The following is a 12966-nucleotide window of genomic DNA, read 5'->3' on the forward strand; positions in this document are numbered from 1 at the left end:
TGTGAAGTAGGCTTTGGTGCGACCATATGTTTCTAACAAGCATCTTGGTATGGTTAGGATCTTTTTCTTACAAGTAAGCATTTTCTGGCGCTTCTTTGATTAAACAATCTTTTCAACAACTAATTCTGAGCTAAGATGCATGTTCACACCACGTTGCCTTGCTATTTTAAACTACCTAACGAGATGAAACAATGTTCAACCAAAAAACGGTGTTGCTGATGAGTAGTGAAACAACAAAGACATTGAATAGAAACAAATACCTTTAAGTAACATCGTGATTTTAAATGACACAATTTTAAAAAAAACTGCACCACAACCCGTTACATTACAGCAAAACACGCTTTATGTCCTTCAATAATTAAGGACAGCACGCTATATGGAACAGAATGTGTAGCAACTTTTGAACTCATATTCATTTGGGTTAAAGGCACTTAATGTTTAGGTTCTTTACCTTATAGTTGTCTAAGATTAGCCACAAATCTCTGCATATTGATTACTATAAACCAGAGCATCATGTTAACTCAGTACCTTTGAGTAACTATATGGTTACGCGAGTCTCCTTCATAGTTTCACTCTGAATTTAGGGATGCTATGCAAAAAGAGTGGTCAAGGAATTGTAACCATAAACAATGACAGTACTGAAAAGCAACTCCAGAGGCATCAACATGCACACGACACTGTTGTAGAAAATGTTATTCACATTTTATTTAAATTCATCCAAGCTTTGGACTCATTTAGCATTTTGATGCACACGTTTTACGGTTCTATGGTTATCTTTCAATTTCTATTATTTAGCAGATGATCTGAGAAGCTTGGTATATTATAGGTCACTGGTCATAAGCACTGATGCCCCATGGGGGCATAACACAATGCATTAGGTAATGCTCATGGTAGAAAACAATGCATTCATCTTTGTTGCTGGTGCAAGAAAAACAATGCATTTTGCCATAAGTGCAGTAGAAAACAAGGCATTAACTATAGTTGCAGAAGAAAACAGCATTGACGCCCGTTGGCACAGAATACAATTAATTAGCACCCTCTACTAGTAGAAAACAATACATTAGCTTTCCATTGCTGCCCCCACCCCCACAGCCCCATAAGCGTTATACATTTATGAAACACACTCAGGACAGATAAAGAACACATTTGCTGTTTTTTATTGGCGCCTGGTATGGCAATAATACTGAAAAAGGGAATGCAGAAAACAGGATGGTGGAAACCCACTTTTTTTTTTAAGAGTACATCAACTCCTGCTTTTTTTTTTATTGTGGCATGAATGATAAACAAAAACATGAAAATATACAACTTATATTACACTATGTGTTATGAACAAAATATAAATCTATAACTCTATGTTATATTTACATAATTATTTCTTTTTTATTAAATTTCAAGTGAGATGGTAGGTTGCACATACTTTGTTTTGAGCTCCAGGCATTTGATTGTCTCTTCTTTTACTTAATTCATGTGTAAATCCAAAACAAATTGGAAGAACTAAGAGCTTTAGAGCCAGAGGAGCTATTCTATATAAATACTGTTTCAGCATTCGGCAAACCAGTGGCAAGCGGACTAGGAGCAGAGCAATCGGACAGCAGAAACCTCATTTACAAATTTTCATTTACGAAAATGGACAGAGTTTAAAGGTAAAACGGAAAAAAAATGTTCAGACATAAATAACATATTCCTCCCCTGTTTTGCATGACATATACATAACACAGCTTAATCGACCTGAAATCATTTGGCAGAAATCTGGCAAAAGTGAAATTTTATTTCAGCAAAACTGTGCTAAAGTGAATGCACTTCTTAGACAAATGTACCCTTAAATGCAAGGACTGCCAGGTAGAGCGGGGTTAGGCCTCAAAGGTGGTGCACATTGGTGGCATCACAAAAATCTTCATTCAAAACTCTGCACTGTGGTAAGAAGAGTGGCGGGAGGAGGATGAGCATCCAGTAACACATTGCATCCATCTGTGGATGAGAACATGGACACATCCCAACAACTGTAGACCTTGCTTTTACTTTGCAGCATCACTTGGTATTTTCTTATTCAAAAGTATTTAGACTATGTCCGCCAAAGAGCAACAAGCTAATGATGAGCCTACTTTTTTAACATAATGTAGGACAGCAACAGTCTGTCCCAGATGCTTATGCATTAATGTAGAGCGGATAATATCCTACCCTTGTACCGCCAACACAGTCACTCTACCCACAGCAGGGAAGGACACAGGTCTTTCATAAACTGGGCCTTACAAGAGCAATCTGGATGTTTTCATCACAACAGAGTGAAGATTTCCACAGCAAGTAACAGATACCTAAAATACATAGCTATCACGTTTCCTGGTGTGTACCCAGGTGTGACAAGCATCTGGTATTGTAAATCTAAATATATTTCTAGATGTGACAATCATATGAACTCAGTCTAATATTTCAATATATGTGAGATGTATGAAAAGGCATGTCTTCTTTACTGCAAATGCACCTTGGACGAGGAACGTTTTTATGTTGTTTCTAAAAAAACACAAGTCAACAACTTGAAAGTTTGGAAATGGTGAGCACTTTACTAGATGGTTATGGTTCGGTCATTAAACCCTTATTGGCTGGTGTACAGGAGCAGAACCACACAACCGTGCTCCAAAGGTCCGATAATCAAACCATTTCAAAAAGGAGCTGGTAATTTTTGGATCTTACCCCTGTTGAGGCTCATCCTGGTGGACTCCTACAATCTTGACGCATACTATATTGATGACCTCATTCCTTTTGGTCCTACCTCATGAAAACACATCCAAAGTTAGGGTCAGCTCCAGCTTTCAGATGGCTTGAAGTCAACCATGCACTTGAAAACTGTAGCCCATAAGCTTACTCCTCTCGAAATACTGGGGCCATTATATCATTTTCAAGTCCAATTAAAGATATATTTTGGTATATATCATTAGGATTCTCAAGGGATTCTTCTTTTCGAACCAAAGAAGTACACCCACTCGCAGTTTTGATAAGACATTGATCACAAAGGTGCTGTGTTCCCCGCGACCCGTTGGTTATCTCTATCTTAGGAAGAAGAGAATTCTTCCAAGACTACTCAAAGAGTCACAAATGCAACTTAGATTGTGCTAAATTATGTGGTAATCTTATCCTAGGTACTCCAGGAAGAAGAGTGCTATATATAATAGAAGACTCTTTCTCATGATAGTGATATATGAAATAAGCCATGGTACATTTGGGGTTCTACCTCAGGGTGCAGTTCACATTGGCTGTAATGTTACCATGCGTGCCAACAAACAAATGCAACGGGATATTTCTAACACCGGAAAGGTGACAGCGGGTGGAGCGTGTGAACCTTGAATTTAGAATACAAACTGATGTTACAAACCAATTGAATCCGTAAAGGGTCAGTACCCTTTCATAACTGGCATTGGCAGTGCTCAGCGAAGGCTCTAATACTGCCTCCACTACTGTGCATTGCAGAAAAGAATGCAGATGCCACCTTTCATTTGCAAACTTTTGAGGCACTAAAGTCAATACAAAACCCATTTACGGTTCCCAAAAATATAGGATATCAATGATGACCTTTTGTTGAGTATTTGCTTTTATCTGGTATGAGAATACTGAAGACCCCTTCTCTTGACAGACTTTGGGGTCCTTCTATTTGAGGAGGAACTTTAGAGCTTTCATTCTGCTACAAGAAAAAGACTTAGTTTGATGCCACTCAGGAGTTTAAGACCAATGCAGCTGCACATATTTTCAGCTTTATATTTTATATAAATACAGAACATCTCTGGTACTGAACAGAGATACTATTATTAATTCAGTTAGGATTAACTGGCACAGTACTGATTTCCAGATATCTGCTGTTATATTAGCTTTTATTATTACTTGGTTTCAAACAAACCCAAATATAAAAAAGATAACACAATACTGCCCAATCTGCTGTTCATAGTGAACACAATCTTGTATATTATGTTACAGTTTTCTCTGAATAAGCCTGACTGCTGGCACCAACCTGGAGCTAAAACAAAGTAGTCCTGTAGCCCAAAGTCATAGAATTAAACATTGCGTCTTTAGCATGATAGAAAATACATTTCCAGCAAATGTGAAGGGAACCCACAAGAGTCAAAAAATGTTTTGTTCTCCTCAACTGAGAACAAATATAAAAAAATAATTAAAAAACCAAAACTAAAATTGCCGTTTTCACATTTTACATACGAAAAATGATATAAAACAATTGTCTTTTGTTACGCGTTTCCAAAAAGAGTGCTTCAAAAACAGATTGGCTCGAGACAATCATGGCATTTAAATAATCAGAATGAATGCAAAAAGAGATTAAGATTTGAGAACTATGCTTCAGTTCCTTCAATCCTTTCAATTAGGCGTTGACATTTATTATTAGTGGGCCCCACCGGAAGAGAGGCAATGGGGAGAAGAAGGAAAAGGATGACTTATTTGCAAAATGGAAAAAAAAGAGTTCATTTTAATATCAGACAGCTTTCTTATGCTGCATTTCCAAATCAAAGCAGGATAAAATACTATTGAAACAAAAAAGAAAATAAATTATACATAACTTACTAATCTGGGAACAGCTGACCATTATTATTATTATACTTATTATTATTATTATTATAATTATTACAACATTAGCAAGAATAGGCAGTTCAACTGAAAAATACAGTCATCAAATACAAACGGAAACGAAACAAAACAAAAATAAATCTGACATGCAGGATATGATCAGGGACTCATTAAGAAATATGGGGAAGTACATTTTTGTTTTTCTGAGTGTTGTTGTAAGACTTAACAAAAACAATGATGCTGGGGAGAATCTTCACACATCCAAGCTGCCTATGAGAGCTTCATATTTATTTTGTTTGGCCAACTTTTGATTATGTTTCTTAGTTGCTACTCCTGTCCCCTCTTCTGCGGGGAGGGGGGTTAGGTTCTTTCTGAAAGCACAGCCGCACTAAAGCGGGAAATGCAGATGGCCTTTGCCAAGGCTGAAGTGCCACTCAGTGGCTTCATCCACTCTCAAAGCTTCTTCTATCGGAGAAACAACCTAGGAATAATCAAACATGGGTAAGACGTTTCAAAAGAAAGTAGGAATGGTAGAGAGGCCCACAATAGCTATGAGCAGGACGACATGTGGCCGGAGGCTGGCAGAACTCTAGCATTGTACTGTGTCAGATTAGCCTGTTGCTTTGCAGGGAAGCTAATATTTTTTTTCCATTTTTAGTGGAACATGATAGGGCATAAGAGAGGGATCTGGGGTTGGGATCATGGTATGTGGGATGATTGGTAATTTTATCAGTTCTAAGAGACATAGAACTGAGCTAAATATCAATATACGATATTTAGAGTGCAAAGAGATGTTTCTCATACTCATCAATACAGCTTTGGAAATTAACCTAATTCATTTTTTATCTGAGACATTTGGGTGAAGAGGTGGTTACAAACTGTTGCATTTGTCTTATACATTCAAACAAAAGTGTGTCTCATGTTGGGTAAAAAAAAAACTTTAGAAATATGCATTTTTTCAGTGAAATGAACAAGGACCACAATTTTTTAATTTTGGTGGGTGAAACATTCGATGCCCCACCTGCATTACTGTGGATAAATTGGATAAATCCTAAAGTCGCCAAACTTTTTCTGGTTCAGAATGCTGACATTTCTCTGTACACTAGACCTCGCGGCACTGCACTCGGGATTAAAGCATCTGTCGCCCAGACTGTACTATGCTTATTTACTTTATCAACTATACATTGAACAGAATATTTGAAGTGCAAATAAAAATGAGAAGCTCCTTGCTGACTATTCAGCTACAGGATGTGAGATTTCATCCCAGAGCATAGTTTTACTTCGAATGGTCCATCATATTTCATTAGTACCATAACACACACATACTCACGCGCACACAGATTCAAGATCATAAAATATTATCTCTAGTTCTTTATGCCTCTCTCACTTTTTCTCTTTCACCTGAGAACTGCACCTACAGATTCTGTTACAAAAAATAGTCAAATCTTCCAGCTGCTGGTATATCATTTTTTTCAGGGATTGTCTAAGACGTAACACTGCCCTAAGTTAAGACAGACCAGTAAAACAATTGTTAAAAAACTGAACTATTTCAAGACTCCAGTACAAATTTGGCACTTGCTAAGAGATGCAGTGAAGTGTGCAATTGGCGTAGAACAGTCCTTTCTGAACAACATAATTGCTTGTTGGATGGTTTGACAAAAAATTATTCCCAATACTCTCACCCCCAGAAAAAAGAAACGTATAGGAGGAGGTAAGCAGAAGAGGGATGTTTTAGTTTTTTTCTGTCAGGTGCATTACCAAAAAAAATGTATTTGTCTTTAAACTGTAGCACAAAAACAACAAAACACTTTCACAAGCCACTTGTTGGCACTGTGTACCTGAGTGAGAATTTCTAGAACATTGTAGAACAAACAGCCATTGAAGTTTATTTGAAAAAAACAGGTTGTAGGGTAAATTCTTCAGTGCTTGAGAGCAGCAGCTGACTTACTGGCATTATTTTACCCATAGCTTATTTTATTCTTTTGTTGTTGTTGGTGGTGGTGTTGTTGTTGTTGTTGTCTATGATGAAGCTTTTTTTCCTTTTCTAGCCATTGGATGCAGACTGAGGTCTATTAGTCAGCCGATGTCCCATCTAGTTAAGACTAATAGTTAAAGTAACAGTCAGTGTATGAGAACATTAATGTGCTTGGCCACTGGTAAGGATGAGCCAGCTGGGGCTGGTTAAGTCCTCTAAGGTTCTACTTGTTGACCCTCATCAGTTTGCTTGTCCTGCAATGTGATTTTCACTGTCACTGCCATAGTCCACCTCAGGGTCATCTTCCTCATCGTACTCATCGTACATTGCTCCATTGATGTCCGCCCTCTCCATCTCCTCTTTGATGTGAGGTTCCTCGGTTTTGATTCCATAAGTGCTCTGGATGACGGGCATCCCCGGCTCGGGGCTACTGGAAACACTTGAGTGCTCCGACGGCAGATGAGGCGACGGCATCCCTGCCATGGCGATAGCTCCGGGATAAACCACTCCAGCTGTGGTGATGGGAATCTGTGCTTGTTGCCTACAAGACAAAAATAAACTTTAGAGTAGGACATCAGCGAGGTAAATACAACTTTTCTGAGCTCATCAACCTTGGGCAGTTAACACCATACAACCCATTGCCTCATATCTGCGGATAAGCCATAGATACACCGCCATTCATTAGAAGCTATGGGATGTATTCAACACTGCTCCCTGACTCTACAAAAGGGAGTCTTACAAGGAGGATCTCCTCGAGACCCCAGGTACACCAAGCTCAAACTCAGGAACACCATTAAAGATATGTTTAGTAGCAACACATTCCAAGCACAACAGCCCAAAAGGCTGCAGTGAAACTGCAAAACTGCAGACAATACTGAGCGGTTTGTTTGGTTGGGGTCTTGGGCCAATAAGGTAATGCCACTGATGCTTGAAACCACAGGGTGCCTGTTGCAACGAAGGATTCTTAGGCTGGCTTCTGACATAAAACCTTTCACCAGCTCCGAAAGATCAGAAAGGAACAGTCTCTAGACTAATCCACTGTGTCTCGAAGGAAATAAATATATTTTTGTGCTTGGTCACAAATTTTGGGTTACCTGCCTTCAGTGATTCAAACCATTCCCATGCACTCTATTCTTAGGAAAACAATCCTTCATCTTTAGTTCAAGGCTCTGGTCAGCAGCTACTACACCATGCCCGCGCAGTTACGCTTTGGTAGAAATATGATTTACTGAGGTTATTAAACAACTTCATGCATTAACCCATTACCGTCTTGCCGAAACTCTTTGGAGGGGTTCTGTTACAGCTTTACTCTTTTTAAATAACAAATGTATCCATCAGCGTTTTTTTAAATTATTATTATTTACAGTTTGGCAGATAGAATATTCCGTCACAATGGTGGTGATGTTCTGTGTGCGATATTACAAATAGAATATAGTCTATGGCACTTCTAGTATGGCACATAGAATATCCGTCATGTTTTAATGGAGTAGCCTGTCTGCCAAAGTCTAAATAAAGCTTTTTGTATGAAAAGAATTTTGAAAATTTTTAAGGCAGGCAGTACATCACTCTTCCTCTGATGCTCAGTATCCTCTGACAAATTAGGGCCTACAAGAAATTAAATTTGCATTACCTGATGGAATTAGAATTGTTTTTTGATCCTCAACTTGACCCAACTGGTCACCGAACCCATGCACAGATCCCCATCTTCACCACCAGCAGCAGAATCAAATTCAGCCACACCATAGAACTCTCCTAGACTGATCAAACCATCATACACTTCACCATCACCGACACCCAGCACACCATCGCCAGGCAGCAGATCTCTCCCCACCACAGATAGAGCCAGCTCATCGAATCTCAGTGGTCACAGACCCTTACCACCTCCCAATCCGAGGCCTCAACAGATCTCGACCAGGCAGTCCTGACTTTGCCACCTGGATCACTTACTGCACCAACAGAGTTGCGTCACAAAAGCCCCGCTGACGGAGCCACTACCAAAACAGCCTTCAGACAATCACCAGCACATCAAAGAAGCCAAGAAAAGACCCATCACCATCTGCATCGACTCCGCTGCCAACCACACAAAGGAACTCTTAAAAATAGTCAAAGAATTCTCCAACCCGACAGCCATAGAGAATACCATCCACCCCTCCCAAGACCTCTGTGACACCCTCTCATACTACTCCCACAGCATGATCACCAACATATACAACAATTTCAACGTCCAACCAGCCACCATCAACCAGCAAACAACAGCCAAATATCACCACCTGATCACGGCTCACCACCTGACCACTTCAGCCATCATGTCTTCCATCCACTCCAGGGTGCCCACCGATCCCTGCTCCTACCACCTCTACAACCTCGCAAGAAACCCAATCAGCACGCAACTCATCAGTATCCTCAACACCTCCATCTCCACAGCAACCTTGCTGGACAGATGGAAACACGCAGACGTCAGGCCCCTCCTAAAGAAAGCTGCTGCTGACCTCATCCATCTAAAAAATTATTGTCTGATCTCCCTGCTCCCCTACCCGGCCAAAGTTCTTGAGAAAGGCACGAACAGCAGTTCACCAAATTCCTGGAACAGAACCACTTACTGGACGCCTCTCAGTCAGGATTTCATGCCAACCAGTACTTAGACCATGCTGATTGCTGCCGCAGACGATATCAAAACACTCCTTGATGGGAAACATCCTAAACAACGAAGTTTTAATTACGACTTACCTGAATAACGAATTCCAAACAACGATAAATCCTGATCACCGAAGTTCTGAACAACAAAGTACTAAACCTCGACTTTTCCCGGACTGCAATGCAAAACTATGCATGGCATCTCTCCACCCCCATTCTCTGGCCGTGGTACAATGAGTTGCACGTCACTCTTCCCCCTGACTGCTGCTAATGCCGGACATTAATCTCCACCCCCCCTAACCCCCCTGGACTGCTCGCGTCACTCTTCCATTTGAGTGTTGGACGAAATCACACATTTGGATCACATATTTTTCAACCATGTCAATTCCAAGGACATGGGGATATTATGACACAGTTTAAAATAAAATATAATTTCACCAGAGTGCCATAGGGACACGAGAGAGAAAGGACAAATAAGAAAATAAACGGACGTGTTCATAAAGTTTTTGTATTTTTTTATCTCGGAGATGTGCCTTTAATGACCATTCCATGACCCCAGAACGCCGTGACGGCACACGTTAATGGGATACAACTGGTGAGGGTTTGAAACCCTACACGGCCAGACGCCAACCATATCAGCGGCAACAGGCGCCTAACACGGTAAGCACAGAGCCTATTACCCATTTTTTCGCTATGTTCTTTACGACACTCCCTTTCCACTTTTCAACGATAATAGACGGTTCTTGATAATGACCGTAAGGACTTTTTAAATGTAATGTATTGCATTATAGTTTTATGGCGAATCCCTGTGAGGGACTATTCGGGTACCGGGCTCCATAGGGGTACCAGTGATGCTTTACTGCATCTTGCGAACGCACTTGAGTAAATTTGGAACACTGGTTCCACCTTGTGGACAATTCTATCAAATAAAATATATTATCGTTTCTCAACACTCTAACATTTAAGTACAATATTAATACAATACATAATAGAGAATTACTTGTTTGCATGGATCGCTAAAACGGCATGCATTTTACTATTGTTAAATGGGGAATCCCTGTGAGACACCGTTCTGGTTCCATGCTCCAGAGGGGTAGGAACTCTTTTACATCACACAAATGTGTTTAACTGTACCTTACGAGTAAACTATCAGACTAGGAACTGTGGTTCCGCCTACTGTGGTTCCGCCTAAATTTACACCTCTATCTAATAATTTATTATCATTTTCCAACTTAGTATCAACAATAAACATCATGTTTACAATGCATACTGGGGATTCTGTAAATGCACTATCGTGGTTTCGGAAGTCGTTGTAAAAAAAGTAGTGGTTTAGCATTGCTCGTTGTTTAGCTTTCGTGGTTCAGGAAGTCGTGGTTTAGGCAGTAGTTGTTTAGTCATACATCCCTCCTTGACTGTGGAGAAATTGTGGCCCTAATCCTCCTCGACCTCTCCATGGTGTTCAACACAATCTCCCACAACACCCTCATCAACAGACTCTACAACATAGTCATATGCCAAGACACCCTCAAGTGGATCACCTCCTTCCTCACAGGACACACACAGAGCATCCGACTGCCTCCATTCACCTCTGTAGCCAAAGACATCATATGCGGTGTACCCCAGAATCACCCCTCAGCCCCACCCTGTTCAACATCTACATGACCCCCTCGCAGACGTCATCAGATCACATGGACACAACAGGATCTCCTATGCAGACGACAGTCATCTGATCCTCTTAGTCACCGAGGACCCCACCAACCCCAAAACCAACTTCTGCAACAACATGACCAATGTAGCCAAATGGATGAGAGACAACTGCCTCTAACTCAACTCCGACAAAACTGAAGTACGGATCTTCAGAAAGAAAGAACAACTATGGGAATGCCCTCTATGCCAGCATCTCCATCCAGCTCCTTAGAAGACTCCAGATTATGCAGAACGCCATGGGCAGACCTCCCCAAATCTCCCCAAACAAACCCACATCGCCCCCACCTGAGAGACCTCCACTGGCTCCCCATCTAGAAAAGATGCCAGTTCAAGATCCTAATGCATGCCTACAAAGCCCTCCATGACATAGGACCTGCCTACCTTAACCATTGACTGAGCTTCCACCAACCTGCTAGACATGTACGTTCCTCTTCACTCGCCCACGCACACACCACCGCATCCGCTGCACCCGCAGCAGCGACTGCTCTTTCTCCTACATCGCAGACAAGCCCTTGAGTGTCCTCCCCCTCCAGATCCGTACAGCCCCCTCGCTAGCAGACTTCGGAAAGAGACTTAAGACCTGCCTCTTCGATGGAGAAACAGCGCCCGCCCAAATACCGCTCTGTGTGACAGAGTTGCGCTTTACAAATATTGATTGATTGGTTGAATAAAGACAGCTGGCGATAAAAGCATTATCATTTTTCCTTTAAATCAGGTTGGAAACATTATTATTTCTCTATGTTTAGCTTCTAAGGATATTGTTGAACAATGCTAATGCAATTTGAAGCATAAAAATGTTGCCTGTAAACTTTTGTGTTCCAACACATTGGAACAAACTGGCTGTTGGTTCAAAAAAAGTAATGGGGCAGGCTTGTGACCTGAAAGGGCACGGGAGAAAACACCTAAAGAAGTAATCCAAAAAAGTAATTTAAATTGAACAGGTTTAATGATGCAGTATTGTTTACAAGACACCTGCAGCTAATCAATGCGTGTTGTGTATACTGTAGAAATTGGAACACTGCATTCCATTTCATATGCATTCTAGCATACACAAGTCCCATTTGCTCTCTTAATGGGGCACCAAAAACATACTTGTCTTCAGGCAATAAAGTCTTTTTTTGGTTAGAAAAAACTATAGTTTGAGAGTGACCCATGTGTTTTATTGTAACGTCGAGGAGGTTGCAGTTATTACATTGCAAACATGGTACTCATTACGAGGAGCAATTCTCTTTTACTGTGCTATGCGTTTTTATTATCTTACATTTTCTGATACATGTGTCGGAAGTCACACTTCTAAATCCTACTTCCCGAAACAATATATACTCTTAACAGCTTTATGTCCTTCACTCAATGCTTTCTTTCAATGATTCTTAAAAATGTTTCAGAGGATGGCATGCCCGATGCCTTATGCATTTTTGTATCATGACTTCAACATCTCTACTAAGGGTTTGCAATGTCAAGTTTGATGTTTAAATCCTTCAACAATCGGCACAGATGACTTTGTGGTGTGATTTCTGACCAGCATCCTCAAGTTGCATCCTATTACAGGCTAGAGATGTAGCTCAGAACTCTGTGCCCCATGAAATATTGTCGTCATATCAAGGAGCGTGGGAGGGTTCCGAACAATGGTCAGCACAAGTGTCTGGTTACATAATATACATCCTTCAAGTCGACGCCCATAGGCTCTTTTTCCCACATGTTGTACAAGTTTCTGATCCAACCACTAGATGGCAGAAGTATGTAAGACATTACTGTAACCTAATCCTGCTGTGATAGTTTCTTTAGAGCTGCTGGTAGAGAAAGGGAAAAGGCACCATCCTATGAAATTAACATGTTTGCTTTTTAAATTATCCATTGCAAAAGTGTTAATAGTGCAACACGTCTGACATTTGGTCAGTGCTTAATTTGTGCCGGTGGTTGCAGACCGAGGACTCCAGCACTCAGTTTTGCACACCAGGGCTAAGAAAGAGAAAGTTAGTAAAGGCGGGAAGGAGGAGGAAGAGAAAGATAGGAAAACATTGGCAGAGGTTGAAAACAGGGAGGGAAAGGAACCTGCAAGAGTGAGACAAAAGGACTGGAAATGCACA

The 12966-nt window shown here is 40.7% G+C and overlaps 1 protein-coding gene across 3 annotated transcripts in view; it reads right to left on the minus strand.

Annotated features, from left to right (window-relative positions):
• Positions 1-5253: 5253 nt before the first annotated feature.
• SOX5 (SRY-box transcription factor 5) overlaps positions 5254-12966 on the minus strand; it is a 454156-nt gene continuing 446443 nt past the window's right edge. For all 3 annotated transcript variants that reach the window (XM_078674095.1, XM_078674096.1, XM_078674097.1), the window contains one exon: positions 5254-7079. In XM_078674095.1, the coding sequence (XP_078530221.1) occupies positions 6779-7079 (301 nt within the window). In that variant the 3' untranslated portion in view covers positions 5254-6778. The remainder of the gene's footprint in view (positions 7080-12966) is intronic.

This window comes from Lissotriton helveticus, chromosome 1_1, assembly GCF_964261635.1.
Source record: "Lissotriton helveticus chromosome 1_1, aLisHel1.1, whole genome shotgun sequence".
Taxonomy (NCBI): Eukaryota; Metazoa; Chordata; class Amphibia; order Caudata; family Salamandridae; genus Lissotriton; species Lissotriton helveticus.